Source organism: Xiphophorus couchianus, chromosome 7, assembly GCF_001444195.1.
Source record: "Xiphophorus couchianus chromosome 7, X_couchianus-1.0, whole genome shotgun sequence".
Classification (NCBI taxonomy): domain Eukaryota; kingdom Metazoa; phylum Chordata; class Actinopteri; order Cyprinodontiformes; family Poeciliidae; genus Xiphophorus; species Xiphophorus couchianus.
In genome coordinates, this window is record NC_040234.1 from 533,410 (window position 1) to 553,097 (window position 19,688).

A 19,688-nucleotide genomic window follows, 5' to 3' on the forward strand; every position below is an offset into this window, starting at 1 on the left:
GTTGAAAACTGTACAACCTTTTTGCAATATTTCATACAGAAGCAAATCTCTAAAGGCCAAAATCAGTCAGATTTTTTAAATATCAGCCAGAAAACAGCAATCAGTGCACCTTACTTTCTTTTAATAAATCAGTCTGTGGAGCAATTGAGTTATGACCATTAATATGAACAAAATGTGTTTAACAGCTCCTAAAGAAGTACTAAGCATGTTTTTAATATGCTCACATATTGACAGAACATTCATAAGGAAAAACACTATTTTCTATCTGGTTATTTTCTGCATAATTTTATTATTTTAATTTTTTGTGAGGTGACCTTGTGTGACTTTTAAATAAAATACATTACTATTAAAACTATTCATACTGGAACAAGCAGGGACATGATTATTTGGACAAGTGGTGGCAGCCTTCCAGGTATTTATACTAATTTACCCTCTTTCCGATTGTTTGGGACATCTGGAAAACAGCTTGTTCGGAGAAGACAAGGTGAGTGCTACCACCAGTCTTGTCTCATGCCAACTATAAAGCATCCTGAAACCATACATGTGTGGGGTTGCTTCTCAGCCAAGGGAGTCGGCTTTCTCATAGTCTTACCTAAAAACACTGCCATGAATAAAGAATGGTACCAGAATGTCCTCCGAGAGCAACTTATCCCAACCGTCCAAGAGCAGTTTGGTGATGAACAATGCCTTTTCCAGCATGATGGAGCACCTTGCCATAAAGCAAAGGTGATATCTAACTGGCTCAGGGAACAAAACATAGAGATTTTGGGTCCATGGCCTGGAAACTCCCCTGATCTTAATCCCATTGAAAACTTGTGGTCAATCATCAAGAGACGGGTGGACAAACGAAAACCTAGGAATTCTGACAAAATGCAAGCATTGTATTGTGCAAGAATGGACTGCTATCAGTCAGGATTTGGTCCAGAAAGTGATTGAGAGCATGCCAGGGAGAATTGCAGAGGTCCTGAAGAAGAGGGGTCAACACTGCAAATATTGACTTGCTGCATTAACTCATTCTAACTGTCATTAAAAGCTTTTGTTACTCATAATATGATTGCAATTGTATTTCTGTATGTGATGACAACATCTGACATACACACATGAAAACCAGAGGGCAGCAGATCATGTGAAAATATAATATTTGTGTCATTCTCAATACTTTTGGCCATGACTGTAGTAATGGTCTTTACATTGATTACAGTAATCAACTGTTCTGCAGACTAGGGGTTGAACGACTACATATTTTTTAAGGTCGACTACATCATGATAATAGTCAAGTCGATGTCGACTAGTCGCGGTGACGTCATAGTGACGTAAGCGCAAAAACCCTTCACAACTACTTGGAGGCCTTATTAGCTATTTTCACGGCAAATATTGACACCCCCCCCCACACACACACACTCTCCCCTTCTCCTGCTTTTACTAAGTCTATTATGGAGATTCTTCGTGAGCAGCGGGGAAAAGTTTGTTGCACAAAGTCGGGTGTGACTTTTTTCTTCTAAACACCGGCTGATGCTGATGATCTCTGGATAGTTACTATAGGAGTCAAATTATCACACTGACTACATGGTGCTTTTGGAACATCACAAGCCAAACTTGTTATGAACGGATCCCGTTTGGTTACAGCTGAATTCAACGAAACCACCTGCTTCTCCTCCGCCCGATGCGCGGCAGGAAGCTCTGCTGACTCAGCAGATTGAACGATTTAAGATATTTTCTAGTCAACGTCAACATGATAAAAGTCGAGTCGATGTCGAGTTGACTAGTCGTTGTGACGTCATAGCAACGCAAGACGCAAAGCTTTGGAGTAACGTACAGGCTTTATTACCCGTTTTCACGGAAAAATACGGCATTTACACAGAACAGTTAAACCAGAAGAGTCATCTTTAGTGAAATATTTCCACACTGTTGACGAATTTCTACCTGTTTGACAAGATGTGGGCTTGTCCTCTATCTGTTTTGAAGACGCCATTTTGTAGCCAGTGTTCTGTCAGATCTGCTGTCAGAGTGTCATACACTTCTGACAGCTGATCTGATGACACTTCTAAGCACGAAGTGTCATTCTTAGCACGAACTCACGGCTATATATATGTCTGACAAGTATACACTGTCATTACCAACTACAGGCTTTTATTTAATCAGCAGCTGTCATTACCACAGATCTTTATTTAATCAGCAACATAACATCATAATGTATTAGTTAGATCGTCGTGACAAAGACACTCGCGAGCCGGCTAAGTGACATCCTTAGCGGGAAGGGGGCGAGTTTTAGACGGCTCGTGTTTTGTAGTGGACTGCAGCTGCAACTCCATCTCCTTTTAAAAACACTGTAAAACCACAAATATGCATCCATCTACATATCATTTAAGCTAATGTATTAACTTATTTTTCTTGTGTCTTGTGACGTATACTGTGCTGTCAGATCAGCACAGGCTGTCACCACCGGCAATCACATGACTGCGACTAGTCGACATGAAATGTAAAAACTCGCGAGACGTCCTAGAGTCGACTAGTCGACTAATTGGTTCAACCCCTACTGCAGACAGATCAAAAAGAAAGCAGTGGTGCACTGACTGCAATTTTCTGGCCGATCTCCAATCTTTAAAAAACCTGAAGTGCTGATTTTACTTTTTTGTGTGTGCAAAATATAGCGAAAAGGTCACTAAGTTGGGGTGACTGTTTAACCGTGCAAATGGAGAGTTGACCTGGAGGGTGGGACTGTCCATTATCCCTCTTTCATGGCAGAGCAATAGGAGACAGTGGCTGATGATCGTATATGGTCCGCACATTGGCTCAAGCTGAGGGGCCCACGCCCTCCTATGTCCGGCCCTGCTAGCCTTCTCAGCCTTCTCAATGGGGGCAGTACCACCACTCAGGAGGCGTTCAAATGTTCCTTTGGGGGGGGGCATTTGCTCGAAGGTAAACTTTACACCTTATATACACAACAATACCTGTTGAGACTTTGAGCAACTTGCTAATACTGTATGGTGCAGCATTAAATCATGCTTGGCTGCAACTGTATCGATGGTAGCTCTTCTTCTCTTCAGTGTTTCTGTCAGCTTCTTGGCCAGCTCCACGCTCCTGCTACTTTTAGCTTCACCGAACTATCAGTTCAGCGTTACACCGGCTAACAGCCTTCCTGTGATTCACTTTTCAGGTCAAAGGTGTCTGGTTTTCAGATATTTTATGTCCAATTGAGTTTTTATCAGGGGTGGAAACTAGCACCTAAATGCGGATAAAAGTATGAAGTGGCATGTAAATTGGAGTAACGCACCAGTCACTGTGGCGAGTTGACAATTTGAACAGAAAAAAAAAAAAAGCTGCATTCAGTTTGAACTTCTGTCCAGGGGAGGACTGACCGTCTGGAGTCCAGACTGATGCATTTACTGTCCATATCTGGTGGCCCTACGCTGTCATAATTTAATACAAAAATTATATTAAATCTAATTTTTATCAACCGCGACAGCCCATTGGTTGATTTTATTGACAGACATTGGGCTGATCCAATGAAATCCCTCAGTCCTCTTTGGCCCACCCCCTCCCCTCTAAGGTTATAAATAGCGCTATTTCAGCTAACGGTTGCTCCTAACCAAAGTCCGAGAAAATGAGCGGATAAGAGACGGGGCGGGTCAGAAAAACTACGACAAAAGCTAAAAAGAGCATAAGCCCATTCAGAAAAATGTGTCAAACTAACCGATATGTTAATTATTGCACTAACTTTGACCGTTGGAGGAGATTCAGTAGCGGACAAGGAGAGGGAATGAGCGATTCAGGGGCTTTATTATCGTCGGAGGATGATGATGAGAGAGACGTGACCAGGGACAGATTGAGGAAGAGTTCAGATTAGCTGCTGCTGCCCAGTAAGAAGGAGTGAAAATGTTCATAAAGAAAAAGTTTCATGCAGGCAGGAAGGCAGGTGAGTGTGAGGGGGAAGCTAACACTAAGCTCCAGGTAGTCAGAAAAACTCTGGAATAACACAGGAATGATGATGGCCCGTGAAATTAATAATGAACACATTCTGAGATATTTTAGTAATAATTGTTAATTTCAATAGATAACCTAATAAGTAAGGGAAAACAAGTAAAACAGTTAGAAAACAGCTGTTGATGCAATTTAAAAATATTTTTAAAATGACTAAACACATCTTTAATAAATACTATCAGGGAGAGTTGTTGCCAAAATGTGGAAATGTTCAACATACAATTGCAAGAATGTTAGGGTTGTGTAGGTAAAGTTTGCCGTTAGTAATTACTTCAAATTAACTTATTGCACTACAACCCTGTTAAGGTGTCCATGCTTTATGTTAAATTATTCTGTATATGTATGTACATCTGTATGGTAAACTTATTGTCAGTAAGTTGGTTTTCATAGAGTTAAGAATAAATCATACATTTTCTATAATTTGCTTGTACTTGTGGGGTTTGTAATCGAAAGAAAAAAAATAAAACAGTGGCTGGTGAAATGTCTCAGTGGCTGGTAAAAAAATTTCTCTACCAGCCACTGTAGCTGGTGGAGAAAATTTTTAATTTCCACCCCTGGTTTTTATACATATGTTTTGGCAGTGATGTAGTTGTGTCAAAGCACCAACATAGACACGACTTTCAAATTAAAACAAGAAAAGTGTTTTAATGTTTGTCTGGATGCTGCATGCTTCCGTGGAAGGGCAAAGGAACATCGTCCTTATAAACGTGTAATTACTAAAATCATGAAACCCTCATTGTATTTCTCAAGAAAATGAACTGATTTAAATAAAGAAATCCTTCCATGGGTGATACCACAATAGAGAGCGTTCATTTTGTAGAGTTAACACCACTTACTTCTCGTGTAAGCGGTCAGAACACCTGTATGCAAATCTCACTTATCAGTTTACCGGGATTTTTTTCCATTGTGACAGGTTTATGTCAGTCTGCCTTTCCCCATCGATACGCTCCCCGACAGCAACTCGCTGTAGGGGGTTAACAAAAAAAAAACGCGCACGTTGCGCAAAGCTAAAAAACAGGAAAACTGGGACATAGAATGGAGCAACAAACAAGATGTGAATAAGGATATAAAAACAAAGAATCCAACACTTATTCACGCTGAACAGTGAAAAATCAAAAGCTTATATGAGAGCAGATGAAGTGAAACACATGATGAGGCAGCGCAGCAGGTGAATGGCATGATGATTGAAGATGGTGACCGTCAATAGAAAGGGGAAGCAAACTAATAACAGGAGAGAAACTAAAGAGGACATAACAAACCAAGAAAGAACAGTACTAATCAAAGGACGCTAAAAGAAAATGCACAAAGAACAAAATGCAAGAATTAACTAAGAAACTAAACTAAATACAGAGGAATAAACTGGTATGGCAAGACCTTTTGAGGAATAATTAATACAGGGGACTTTATGGCAAGAACAAACGGACACTATTTTCAGATAAAAGGTAAAATAATATTGTGGCAAAAAAACGCCTAGATATTGTTGGGACCATATCTAGTACGAAGAAGAAATATATTTTACAGACCAAAAATATATTTGGTCTGTAAGGAACAGTAAGGAACTTATCACTTATTTATGTTTTTAATTAGATTTTATTTTATATATTTATTTCTTCAATATTATTTTTTATGTCAGTGTTAATGTCATGATGTTGTTAAGTGACTGAATGGCACTTTCAATTTGACTCACTTGGATTTGACCAAGAACCAGCTTCATTCTTTGCAATTTCAGTACAGTAAAACTATTAATCTATAAATCTATAAGTCAATAGAAAGGTCTATTGAAAAATATCATCCATGGTTCTGCCCCATATTTCTATGGCATTAAAAGGATATTGGAACTTTTGTCTTTCCACTGAAAGCTATGGTTTGCACAGTAAATGCCACGTGGGTGAAATTGTATGCATATGTCCCATTCTCCTGAAGGCAGCACAGCGCTGCACCACCAGAAACTGACAGAAACACTGAAGAGAATAAGAGTTCTGACTGATATAGTTGCAGTTTGTTTTAATGTTGCAGAGAAAGGCCTTTATGGAAAGTTTCAAAGTTAAAACTGGTATTGCTATGTGACTTATCTGGCCATTTTGTGCAAGATTTAGTAATATCAGAAAATGGCACAGAACATCCTCTCCTTGGGCTGCCACCTTATCGTGGTGGAGGGTTTTGAGTGCCCCAATGATCCTAGGAGCTATGCTGTCTGGGGCCTAACCCTAACCCTCCAGGCCTGGCCCCATTCTGGAGCCAGGCCTGGAGGGGGAGCACAATGGTGAGCGCCTGGTGGCCGGGCTTTTTCCCATGGAGCCCGGTCAGGCTCAGCCCGAAGAGGAAACATGGGTCTCCCCTCCCATGGGCCCACCACCCGTGAGAGGGGCCAAAGGGGTCGGGTGCAGTGTGTGATGGGGGGTGGTAGAGGGAGGGGACCCTGGTGTTCCGATCCTCGGTTGCAGAAGCTGGCTCTTGGGACGTGGAATGTTACCTCTCTGGTGGGGAAGGAGCCGGAGCTAGTGTGTGAGGTCGAGAGGTTCCGGCTAGAAATAGTCGGTCTCACCTCGACGCATGGCTCTGGTTCTGGAACCAATCTCCTTGAGAGGGATTGGACATACTTCCACTCTGGAGTTGCCCACGGTGAGAGGCGTCGGGCAGGAGTGGGCATACTTGTTGCTCCCCATCTCAGTGCCTGTACGTTGGGGTTTACCCCGGTGAACAAGAGGGTAGTTTCCCTCCGCCTACGGGTGGGGGGACGGGTCCTGACTGTCGTTTGTGCTTACGGGCCGAACAACAGTTCAGATTACCCACACTTTTAGGAGTCCTTAGAGGGGGTACTGGAGAGTGCCCCTCCTGTGGACTCCCTTTTTCTGCTGGGGGACTTCAACGCTCACGTGGGCAATGACAGTGAGACCTGGAGGGGCGTGGTTAGGAGGATCTGAACTTGAACGGTGTTCTGTTGTTGGACTTCTGTGCTCATCACAGATTGTCCATAACAAACACCAAGTTCAAGCATAAGGGTGTCCATATGTGCACTTGGCACCAGGACACCCTAGGCCGCGGTTCAACTTTGTCATCATTTCATCGGATCTGCGGCTGTATGTCTTGGAAACTCGGGTGAAGAGAGGTGCGGAGCTGTCCACTGACCACTACCTGGTGGTGAGTTGGCTCCGGTGGTGGGGGAGGATGCTGGTCAGACCTGGCAAGCCCAAATGTGTGGTGAGGGTCTGCTGGGAACGTCTGGCGGAATCCCTTGTGAGACGGAGCTTTAACTCCCATCTCCGGCAGAACTTCGAACACGGTCCAAGGGAGGTGGGGGACATTCAGTCTGAGTGGACCATGTTCTGTGCCTCCATTGACGAGGCGGCTTATCGGAGCTGTGGCAGCAAGGTTGTCGGTGCCTGTCGTGGCAGCAACCCTCGAACCCGTTGGTCCTATCAGGCCAGAGTCCAAAAAGGCCTGGGGGACTCTGGAAGCAGCTGATGGGTACCGGCGGGTGAAGCAGCCCGTGTGGTTGCTGAGGCAAAAACTCGGGCATGGGAGGAGTTTGGAGAGACCCTGGAGAAGGACTTCCGTATGGCTTCGAGGCAATTCTGGTCCACCATTCAGCATCTCGGGGGGAGGGGGGGCAGTACGACACCAACACTGTTTATAGTGGGGATGGTGTGCTGCTGACCTCAACTCGGGACGTTGTGGGCCGGTGGGCAGAATACTTCGAAGACCTCCTCAATCCCACCAACATGCCTTCCATTGAGGAAGCTGAGCCTGGGAACTCTAGGTTGGGCTCTCCAATCTCTGGGGACGAGGTCGCCGAGGTGGTTAAAACGCTCCTCGGTGGCAGGGACCTGGGAGTGGATGAGATCCGCCCGGAGTTCCTTAAGGCTCTGGATGTTGTAGGGTTGTGTTGGCTGACGCGACTCTGCAATATCGCATGGACATCGGGGGCAGTCACCCCAGTCTGCCCTGGATTGGCAGACTGGGGTGGTGGTCACCCTGTTCAAAAAGGGGGACCGGAGGGTGTGCTCCAATTATAGGGGAGTCACACTCTTAAACCTCCCTGGCAAGATCTATTCAGGGTTCCTGGAGAGGAGGGTCAGTCGGATAGTCGAACCGACTTAGACACCTTTAAAAATGATGTCTTTTCACATGGCTTTTTTGTTCTTTGGAAACTAATAATTCAGTAATGTGTTTCTCTTTTAAGTATTTTTGACGATAAATACAGAAACGACAATACAACTAAAGACAGCAACAATAATTACAGTAATATTAATCATAAAATAATATTCAGTGCAAGTAGCCTACATTTTCTTTGATGGGGGGCGATAAGGGGCCTGAATGGTGGATAGGGAGCGCTGGCCCGAAAAAGGTTGAGAAACACTGTTCTATACGTTCTAAACGGAGCCCTTTGCTGTCAGATTGCAGGGGTACTAGAGGCTCCTAGAGTTTAGTGGAGGAAAGAAATCCAATCTACTTCTAAGATTACACTTAAAACTTTCCTTTTTGATAAAGATTACAGTTTGGTTGGTTTATGTTATCCTTGCCATATATATATATATATATATACATTAGGTGTACACTATTATCATTTTTAGGCATATTTTCTTGCTACAAGCTGTAAAGACCCACTGCTTAATGGATTTAAAAATAGCAGGGGATGTATGTCTCTGTAATGTTTGAAGTTGTGACCTAAAGACATCAGCTCTCAGTATCAAGGTGTGCATAAAGGCCTGAAGAAGGAAGGAGTGTGCGTCTTTCAAAAAGACAATGATTTTTACGCATGACAATGCTCCATCACATTCATCATCTGCATGGCTAGCAAGTAAAGGCGAAAAAAATTGAATTCGCCCACAACACTCGGATATAATTTTGATGAGGGAATGACATAAAATGAGATGAACCCCCCTTCATGTTTTAACTTTAGGATCTCCTTCAGTTTTATCTCTTCATAGGAATTGTATGCCTTGGGGGCATCCTATGATGCCACCATCAACTTGTTCTCCTTCCATAAATGATAGACTTGACTCTGTCTTTTAGTGTTTCTCCATCATCAGTCATTTGCACAGCAAAATTTCAGCAACTTGGCTCAGAGCTTATCTGCTCAGCTAATAGCTATGTTACCCTCCAAGATGAAGCTACTTGGAGGGTAGCTTCCTCATGGGCACTACTAGCCATGATTTGTATTTTGTAAGTAAAATGCTACAGTTAAAATAATAGTGTCTTTTACCTGTAGCTAATGTAAAGCAACCTTTTTCCTGAAATTTGAAATGTGCAATTTATACTATATGTAAAGAGTCACGGACTCTTTATATATAATAATTGATTTGTCCTAATAGGTTGCTACTTACCATCAGGCATGGTAACCTGCTGATGAGTCCCTCCCCCAGCAGCAATAGAGTCAGGCCAGAAACGCTGCAGTGGCCGATTTTGTGGAGTTTTCTTCTTGGTTTTGGTGGTCTCAGAAGAGCTTGCATCTAACATCGGCTGCAAGATCCGTCTCCGTGCATTTATGAACCTAGAAACACCAGATGTTCTCGGGTCTTTTTCAAGTTGCATTTTGTATCTACTTTTACATAGTTTAGGTAGATAGGTAGCAAAAGTACCAATCTGCCATAAAGTACCTATTTGGCATAGATTATTTTTTGGGGTAAACAAACAAATAGGTGTAACATGTATTAGAACAGAACATTTCCCCAAATTCAAAAGGCCAAAGAGCAGTACAGGAATTATAACAATTGATGTACAGTAGTTCAATTGTACAAACTAAGTAGCACTTGCAGCAGTTTAAACAGTTGGTGTGTAAAGTCATGGTGGGCTGCTTTTTTTTTCTTCACTGAAACACTAGTGCTGACCATTTCTGTCAACTAAGTCAGATGAATGTCTTTGAAAAACTTTGAATCTTGACAAGACAGGCTCACAGTTCAACAACTGAGGTTTGCTCAAGGCAGCAGAGGACAAAACCTCAGATAGGCAGAAATATTTAATCTCTCTTGTTACTGTTCTTAATTATGTAGCTTTTATTAAAAAAAATAGATGTTTTTTACTGATTTGTTAAAACTGCCACTATGTCATGACAGTGTGGTATGAGACAGATAATCTGTGAAAAAAAATCATGCTCCTCTGCCTTCTCTCAGTACTCACTACAGAAATACATAGTTCAGTCAGAAACAACCAATCAGAGTCAAAAGCAGGGGCTTAGTGATGTGAATTATTCTTGTGTGTGGCAGGTCACATCCTTCCCCTTTCTCTGCTACAGCACAGTTGGCAACATAACAACCACCCAGAGACAGTGCATGTGGTCGCGGGTGATTTTAACCATGCTGATCTGAAAGTTGTTCTCGCTAAATTCCATCAACACAACAAATGTGCCACTGGAGGAGCTAAGACGCTGGACAAAGCCTTCTTCAACATCAAGCACGGATACAGGACCAGTCAGATCCCCCATTTGGGCTCCTCTGTTCACATATCACTGCTTCTTATTCTGGCATACAAACCAATGAAGACAGCACCCCCCCAAAATAAAGACTGTGAACTCTTGGCCCAACGGTGTCACTCAGCAAATGCAGCAACCACGGACTGGGACATTTTCTGGCACCAGGAACTGGAGGTGTTCCCTTCAGCAGTACTCATCCAGCACTGTGTTAACACTATCACACTGGACAGGTACATCAGGGTGTTTCCCAACCTGAAGCACTTAATGAAGAAAAAGGATAAGAAACTGCTGAGGGAGAGAAATGGAGCTTTCAGATCGAGACACAGGGACTTGTACAGCTGCTCCTTAGCCTCTCTGAAAAGAGGCGTCTGAGAGGCCTAGGGGAACTACAAGCAGAGGCTTGAGGAGGAATTCAGCAGCAACAACCGCCAGTACGTGTGGTAAGAGGTCCAGCACATCACTAATTTCAGATCCAGCAACACCAAACAAATCTCTGGGGACGCTTCACTAGCAGAGGAGCTCAATTATTTCTTGATCCGTTTTAAGGCTGAATCACCAGCAGAGCCACTACTGCAGCCGACATGCCTCCACAGACAGACCATCACTGAACAGGAAGTATGGAGAACCTTGAGGGCAGGGAACCCCCGGAAAGCTGTTTGAACACCTCCAAGTCGAAGGAACTGATTGTCGGCTTTAGAAGGTGTAAACCAGGCGTTCAGCCCATCATTATAAAGGAAGAGGGTGGAGATGGTGCCAAATTTTAAGATCTAGGGAATCTTCATCAGTTAAGATGTGACTTGGAACGCTAAATCCACTTCAGTCCTGAAGTAGGCACAGCAGAGACTGTACGTCCTGAGAATGCTCAGGGAGAACAATCTGAGAACTGAGCTCTTGGTGTCCTTCTATCGCACCGCTGTGGAGTCGGTGTTGAGCCATGGCATGGTGGTTTCCCGGCTGCCACAGTGCAGCTGATTGGTTGGCAGAGAGGAAGCAGCTCCAGAGGGTCATAAACACCGCCCAGACACTGATTGGTTGACATTTTCAATCTCTAGAGGAAACCTACAGTTCCTGCTGCCTCCAGAGAACCCGCAGCACCATTAAGGACCCCCAACACTGCAGAGTTTGAAGAGGCCACCACCTCTTCAAACTTCTGAATAGAATAGAATAGAATTACTTTATTCATCCCAGCAGGGAAATTACTTCGCAGTAACATCATAGAGACAAGACACACAACAACCACCACTGAGTAGCAATTGTAGACAAAATTAAAAATAAAAATAAAATATAACATGCTGACCTAGGGAGGTGCTTCAAGGCAATAAAGACAAGGACAAAAATACTAAAAACAGTTTCTCTCTGAGAGTTGTTGCACTGAACACAGCTAATCCATCTAAAACCTAATCTTTATTAATTAATTAATTAGTTTATTTATCTATTTATTTACTTATTCTTAACATCCCGGTTGTTTTGTGTTTTTTCGAGAGTTGCTGTTTTTTTTATTTTGTTGTGCTTTATCCATGCACAACGACATTAAAAGGAATTCTGATTCTGATTCTAAGTTGTTTCTTTGCCATCATCACATTTAGCAGCACGTACACAAACTAATTGACAGCCCTAAGACACTTTCTCTTGGCTCTGATTGGTTGTTTTTGATTGGGAGAGGTGCCTTGGGGTGACAGTAGCCACAGTGGTAGGAGTTCATCACACAATCAGTGGGCTGCCAGTTCGATCCCTGCTTTGTCTGTCTCTGTGATTGTATCTTTGGACAAGACACTTCACCTGCCTTGTGATCAGAAGTGGTGCCACTGCGTATCAGCTTTGCCTGTGTAAGACAGTCCCAGGGCAACTATGGCTACAATCCAGTAGCTCACAGTGTGTGAATGACCGAGTGTAGAGTGAAGTGCTTTGAGGTCCTCTGGACTTGATAAAACACTAATAAGTGCGGGCCATTTCTCATTTCTGCAGATCGCACAGTAGCTCAGGAAGGGGATCCATTTTGTTCACAGATTATCTGTCTTGACATGGTGACAGTTTTAACAAAGATCCAGGGATCTTTTTTAGAAACTCTGAAACTTTTTTTTCAGTTACATACTGCAGCTTTAATGATCTAGTAATGCAAAGGAATTTTACAGGATCTTAATACCTTGTCATATTTCGTAACACAATAAAAATCATACCTTTTTTCCTTTCTTCCAAATCCTGCTGTACTTTATTTTTAAAATAAAACACTACATTGTTTCCTGCTGTGATTTTCTGGAACTTGTTTTTTTCATAGGACTTGTTATAAACAAGAAATGTTAATCTCATTGATATTCTGACAAAATAAAAATTTATTCTGTGAAAATAAATAACTAAAAGAAAAACTAACCAGTTATTGACTTGCAGAAGTGTCAGGTTTGTTTGACCGGCAATCTGTTTCTTCTCATCTTCAGTTGGATAAGGATGCTTTATGAGAGAAGAATAGAAAATTCACAAATAAAGGTTAAGGTATGGCCCATTCATATGGTGTCATTAATATCTACTTACCCCAATATGCTGGAAGAGCCAAGAGCGCATGACATTGGTGGCGTGTTTGGGTAGAACGCCCCGTTTATTTTTTGTTGAGTTGTCCTCGTGATTAAAGAGGTTCAAGTCCTGGTGAAACTGTAGCTGAAGCTAAGAACACATGGTCAGTTATTTTCTGCAACCTCTGTGTTCAACTTTTGCACAAAAAGTAAAACAAATACCAACTATGAATGCCATCATGACATTTTTTTTAAACTTTAGTTTTTAGAACTAGTTTTTATGGATGAACTGACAACGCAGCTGTCAAGTCACTATTCAACAAATAAATCTTGCAATCTCATGAAAGAACACAGATGATCTACACAGCACACAAGTTTTATAAATTCAGTTTTAAAATCATATTTAAAGGATGCCTTCCCTGGAAATGTCTTTCCAAATTACTCTTTAGTTATTTGACAACTTCTCGCTACAGAGCAAACATTCAGGTAAACCTTCCGCATTGGCAATGAATGCAAATGATTCGGTCCAAGAATTGTAGAATCTCTCCTCGGCTATTTTTCTCTTTTCCTCTTTGCTCTCCATGGCCCAACACACACCCGTCAGTTTGTTTACAACACCCACCTGCCTCGCGCCCCGCCCAGCTGGAAGAAACGTGCGTTGCAGGCTAAGACGCAAATCTTTGTTGACAGAAATGTTGAAATTTAATATTTATTCTACACATTTTTATAGCATTGGAAAATGTTAAGAATGTTTGTCACGTTTGTCCTCCTACAGCAACCATATTAAAACAAAAAATATATTTCCCACCCCCATCTTTTTCCATTTTCAAACATTTTTGAAAAAACTCCAGGGAGCCACTAGGGCAGCGCTAAAGATACAAACATACTGCTGGACACCTTACATCTGCCTCTAAAGCCAATAAAGAGTATTAATACAGAACTAGGTTTTCTTTTAGTTTTCAGGCAATGCCACAGTGTAGCCCACCACCAGAAGACGTGACTTAGAAATGCAGAGCTAGTTCACAGTGATAAAACAGAGAAACAGTACCTGATTGTTTTGGACACGTATTGTCCCAGGAGACAGGGCCTGAGTCACCACCTGGCCCTGAGGAGTGACGACTGTTACTGGCTGGTAAACTGTACTTCCTGAAAGAAGCATACACACATATCCACTCAGAGAGTCACATGTTTTGCTGCTGACAAGTCAGTGAATACAGCTGTGCTTCACTTGGTTGATAAAATTGACTCAGCACTGAGTAATAATGAATATGCACTAAGTATTTCCTGGATTTATCTGCTTTTATAAATTTATAGGGTTCCTGCAGGTTTCACCAACTCAGATTTAAGATTTTTTAAGACCATTCTGAATAAAAGTTAAGACCTGCTTAACGACAGAAATTTACAAATATTTTGCGATTACCTAAAAATCTTGTCACATTCTTACATTAGTTGAAGAAATGAATTACAGTTCGTTTTAATCTTTTTCCCTATTTGTCATCATGATTTCTCTTTTCACCTGTGATTTCATTCCCTACTCCTTTTATTTTTCTTGTCTTTCTCAGTTGTTTTTCCCTCCATGGTAACAACTTTGTCGAAATAAAATTCTTCATTATATAAGACTTCAGAGTTGGGTAGCACCAAATGCTGCTCTTCAATTATTTATATAGCACATTTACAACAATCTCAGCTGACCAAAGTGCTTCAGAACAATCATGACTTCACAGGTAGATATGATAAAATAGGAAATAATATTAAGCTGGGCAAAAATCATTCCCCCTTTTTTAATTGATGTTGAAGCCCAGTGAGAAAAGATGTGTTTTCAGTCTGGACTTAAACTGACCGACTGTCTGAGAAAGCTTAAAAGACAGAAGAAAACTGTTCGCCAAAGAAGATTCGGTCCCCTCTGGTCTTTACTTGGCTTTAGGCTGGTCTGTTGACCTCAAGGCTCTGTGTGGAGTGTAGTGCTGCAAGAGCTCACTGAAGTAAGATCAGTGCTACATCAGTGCTGGTAGTAGTAGCTGCAGTTATGCTTTTCTGGGAAGCTTTAGAGAAAGTGCCTCACCTGCACATTTCACTTCTGGAGCTGTTGTGAATAACTGTTTTATTCCACAAGCAAAGAACAAACTAACTAGTTACTAAGCTAGAAAATGTCTTACCTGTAACTACTTGGGTGGGGTTGACAGCTGTAACAGTAACATTCCCTTGTTGCAGGGCTGAAGCTGGCACCACAATTTGACCCTGGGGGCTGAGGGTGCCTGAGATGGAGGTTGGAGTCTGGAAATTAAAGCATTCACACACAAAATATTTTCCACTCAGATGGCTGGTTTTAAAACATATGCTATGCAAAGCTTTACACAAGGAAGTGGTGGAGCCGTAGTGGTTGCAACCCTAAATTGGTGCTTGGGCACCTACACTGCACACCTGAGTCTTGGTAGGTGAGAAGTTCTGTGCCTGGCCTTGCAATGGGGAGTACGGGCTTCCTGGATCTCCACTCAGAAGAGTCTCGCTATTCATCTTAGTCTTGAGGCAGGCGATGTAGCGACTGCAAAAGTCCTTACACAGGTCACTCACCTTCTCCAGCTCCAGCAAATGGATCCGTAGCACTTGAATAGCTTTCACCATCTTAACAATGAAAATATAAAAATAAAGAAGGGGTAATCAATCAAACCTTCAACCAGACTTTATTCATCGGGCACTGTTCATACAATTGCTTTAAACAAGGATAACAGCATAAGAGAAAATTAGAATAACCATACACAACACTTGCTGGGTGTTGTGTAAAGGCGGGAGACCTAAAAGGCTGGGACACAAGCCACTCTGCTAAAAAGAAAGTTAGCAGTCACATCACACGTTTGCAAATGACACAAAGATAACTATTGGTACTACAGTAAAACCAGTGACACATCCTCCTTGTGTCAAAAAATTAGAAACAGACTCAGAGTTTATTCAAACAACACTCAGGTTAACGGCTACTTCACACACACCCCCACACACACATATATATATATATATATATATACAGAAGACAGATAAAAATGGAATAAAGTGTGTTCTTTGTTACTGTGAGCTCTTACTCAGTTTACAAGCCTCTTGTGAAATTTTACTGACAACATGAAAAGGCAGCTGAGCTCTGTGTTTTATTTCTCTGCAAAACTATCAAAAAAATATTAAACTATGAAACTCACCAAGTTATCAAGTTCAGGGTCTTCACTGAAGAAGGGCTTCCCCTCTTTTTCCTGACAGCGTACAAAGTTCTCAATGTCCACATCAAAGCTAGCTGATGTGATGCATTCAGAGCTTAGTGTGGACTGCTCACACTTCTCAAAAAGCAGGGCCAACAAGGGAAACAGGGGATGTCTGTGGAATATTGACCAACAGTTACAATGCTAAACTGCACTTTGTTTTTTTAGCACTCGTTATTGGGTTTCATGTATGAAAAAATATCAAAATATCATAATATCAAAATTATAGTATTTCATAAATGGTGCAGTGATATTTACTCTGAAAATAACAAGGACAGGTAGTAATAAATTCTATGGATGATGCCTAAGAGTCAATATTTTCACAAAATACATAAAAACAAGGTTTTATTACCGATATATAGATGCTTTGTCAGCATCCATGGGTGTCTGTGGTTCAGTGGGTATCGGGTTGGACACTTCAACCAATGTCCCTTCAAATTTAGACTCAGAGTCACAGTCTACCTTTACCACACTTTGAATCTGCAATAATGAAGCAAAATGAGAGCAAATCAAATGAACAGAAAACCTGAGACAGGCACAGAATACAGACTGAAATCATGTGTAAGTCAAAAGTAGCTGGAGGATGAAGCGCAATACTAAGATTCTACTTCAGGGTCCTGTTATTGTATTTGCTGGCCCAAGGCATAAACTGATACAGGACATCTCCACTAAGGTATACTGTCCCTGTTTCAAGTCAAATAAATCGAAAATCGTAACATGAACTCTTGGGATAGTTATGTGCAAAAATTTTCATGCACTTGAAACTTTTCACCTGTTTTCCCCAGACAGTCTCACTCTTCAGTGTACTTAATGGGATTTTATGTGAGATTCACCATTCAGCAGAACTACCTCAAACACAAAACCAGCTCTTTCACTAAAATTGTTGAGACTAAAAGAGAATTTTTTTAAACAAGATTTAAGAAATTGATGTTTACAGATGCTCTACATCCAATCTGAGGTGGTCTTATTCATCTTCTACAAAAATAACTAAAATTAAATAAAAATACTTAAAAAACAGTCAAGACTTGTAACTGTAGCTAAGAGTGGTTCTACAGTCAGTGGGCTGCTCTTTGCTCTTGTTATATATTTAGTGTTAATGCCTACAGTATTCACACTATTGAACTAGTTTGAAGAGCAACACTATTTTCTGGTTGCTCTGTAAATTTCACCGCACTTCTTCTCCTGCATACTTTGTGCTATTTTCACCATTCAACTTTTGTACTATTCAGTTTGATCTCCTAATGCCGGCTATATCTCTTGGTATTCATAACCTTCATACTTTTTATAATATTCAGCTTTTTATGAATTTTTCACCCCATGGGGGAAACCGCCCCATCCTGTGGCAGAACTGAGAATTACAATATAAAATGTCCATTGTGTTTCACAGTGGATGTTTTAGATCCTGCCTATTAATGGCAATCAATCATCCAGTTCCAGAGCTGTCACGGAGGACACAAAGCAGTGGCCATTTTGAAGTAAGGCAGTTAAACAGCTTTTATGCTGTTTAACACCTGGGAATAATTTGAGCTTTTGACATTGCTTTTTTTGCACTGCATGTGGCATATTTTTTTGTAGTCACCATGATAAACGATGCCTCCAAAAAATTAAAGGTAAGGAACCATAAAAGGCATGGATTTTATTCACCCACCGTTTTTATCAAAAGGAATAGGGGAACATTTCTGTCCTTTTCAAATTTTAGGTTTTACATCAGTTTTTTTCAGGGTTTTTTTTTTTTACATTGCATGGAATATATCACTGTAACCCAGCATGTTAGTGGTATCCTAAATGCTATCATTAGGATCTAGTTAATTTTGGCTAGATGCTAGTGACCTAGCCAAATTAAGTTTTAACTTTTTTGCTAATTTTGTCTTTTACTTGGGTTTTTCACACGGAATTGACTATTTCTTACCTTTCTGCAAGTCTTCGGTAGTCGGCTTCAAACACTTTTGCCATTTTCACCAAAAGCATTCAAGCATTGAGCATTCACACTTGCATTTTCATAGGAAATTAACATTTCTAGTTAACATTTGTGTTTGTTAAAAAGTTTGAAAACATTTTACATAGCATTTTCTCTCTACAATTATGCACATTTTAATGGCAATCACAAAAAATCTAAAGTTTGTTAGAAAAATAGCAAATAGTTTGAATAATTTTGCAAGGCACTCATCTTTGTGGAATTGCTGTAAATCAGCCACATTGGACAGTTTTTGAACAAGAATGGTCCTTTTAAAGGTCATGCCACAGCATCTCAGGATTAAGGTCAGGACTTTGACTGGGCCTCTACAAAGTCTTCGATTTGTTTTTCTTTGGCCATTCAGAGGTGGACTTGCTGGTGTGTTTTGGATCATTGCTGCAGAGCCCAAGTTTGTTTCATTATAAGGTCATAAAACAATGGACGGATGTTCTTCTTCACAATTTTATGGTAGACAGCAGAGTTCATGGTTCCAGTTATCACAGCAAATCTTCCAGGTCCTGAAGCAGCAAAACAGCACCAGATCATCACTCTACCACCACTGCATTTTCTGTTGGCATAAAGTTATTTTTCTGAAATGCAGTGTTACTTTTATGCTAGCTGTCATGGCAGGCACACACATTCCAAAGAATTAAACTTTGGCTCATCTTTCCATTCTTAGGAATCAGATGTGTTCCTTCTTTTGGAAAACAGCATAGAGAATGGGGAAAGACATGAGGCAAAATAACCAAGAACAGAACTTGAACACAAGATAGCCATGTTGAGGTTAGAATAGCGCTCTTCGGCCCAACATGTGTTCTTGAAAAATTGAAAAGAGCCTCAATGTTCCTCTTATTCAGCAAAGGTTTTCATCTTAAAACTCTGCCATGCATGCCATTTTTGCCCAGTCTCTTTCTTATGGTGGAGGCATGACCTCTGACCTTAACTGAGGCAAATGAAGACTGCAGCTTTTTGGATGTTGCTGTGGGGTTCTTTTGAGGGGGCAAACACTTTTTCCCACTTCTGAATTAAATTAATGTTTATTGTGTCACCAAGAGCTGACAACATAAATGTTTACAAAAGAGGGGAAAAAATATAAACTGTACTTTGTTTGAATTTCTTACACAACTGCGCTCCTGGTTACGTTGGTGTCCATACATATCCAAATGCTGTGGAGCTACCTTATAAAATTAAAGTTTAGAACATTGCAAGTTGGTTTCAATGTTAACAGAGGTTTTGTCAGCAACAGTTTTTACATACATGTATTAAAATTCAGGTCCCTCTTGCACCCACCTGCTGTTCCCCCTTTGGGTATTTGTCTATAGAAACCGCCTGGGCTGCCATCACGTTCACTGCCAGCACTGGGGCATTATAGAAACCAGGGACAGATGGCCAACCTACACAATACACAAGTTCAGTTAAACCACTGCCACATTCAAGACAAAATTCTAGAAATTCAACCAAAAAGACTGGTTAAATATATGGAAAAAGACTAAAACTTAGTAATAAAATATGTTTTCCATATACAAAAACCTTTAACACTGCTGCGATAAAGTATTAACTGTATCGACAGCTAAAAGTTAAATAAAATCTCCTGA

General features: G+C 41.1%; 1 protein-coding gene and 1 long non-coding RNA gene across 2 annotated transcripts in view; both read right to left on the reverse strand.

Moving 5' to 3' along the window:
• Positions 1–19,688, reverse strand: part of pknox1.1 (pbx/knotted 1 homeobox 1.1) — a 37,224-nt gene that overhangs the window by 16,330 nt on the left and 1,206 nt on the right. Inside the window, exons 2-10 of the mRNA XM_028022447.1 lie at positions 19,384–19,487; positions 16,492–16,619; positions 16,083–16,254; positions 15,319–15,519; positions 15,054–15,171; positions 13,946–14,043; positions 12,920–13,048; positions 12,762–12,838; positions 9,309–9,475 (exon numbers count right to left, since the gene is read on the reverse strand). Of these exons, the coding sequence (XP_027878248.1) occupies positions 9,309–9,475; positions 12,762–12,838; positions 12,920–13,048; positions 13,946–14,043; positions 15,054–15,171; positions 15,319–15,519; positions 16,083–16,254; positions 16,492–16,619; positions 19,384–19,434 (1,141 nt within the window). The 5' untranslated portion in view covers positions 19,435–19,487. The remainder of the gene's footprint in view (positions 1–9,308; positions 9,476–12,761; positions 12,839–12,919; positions 13,049–13,945; positions 14,044–15,053; positions 15,172–15,318; positions 15,520–16,082; positions 16,255–16,491; positions 16,620–19,383; positions 19,488–19,688) is intronic.
• Positions 17,308–19,377, reverse strand: LOC114147809 (uncharacterized). The gene is made up of 2 exons (XR_003596139.1): positions 18,701–19,377; positions 17,308–18,611 (listed from the first exon to the last, which is right to left on the reverse strand). It is a non-coding gene; the product is annotated as an uncharacterized LOC114147809 (long non-coding RNA).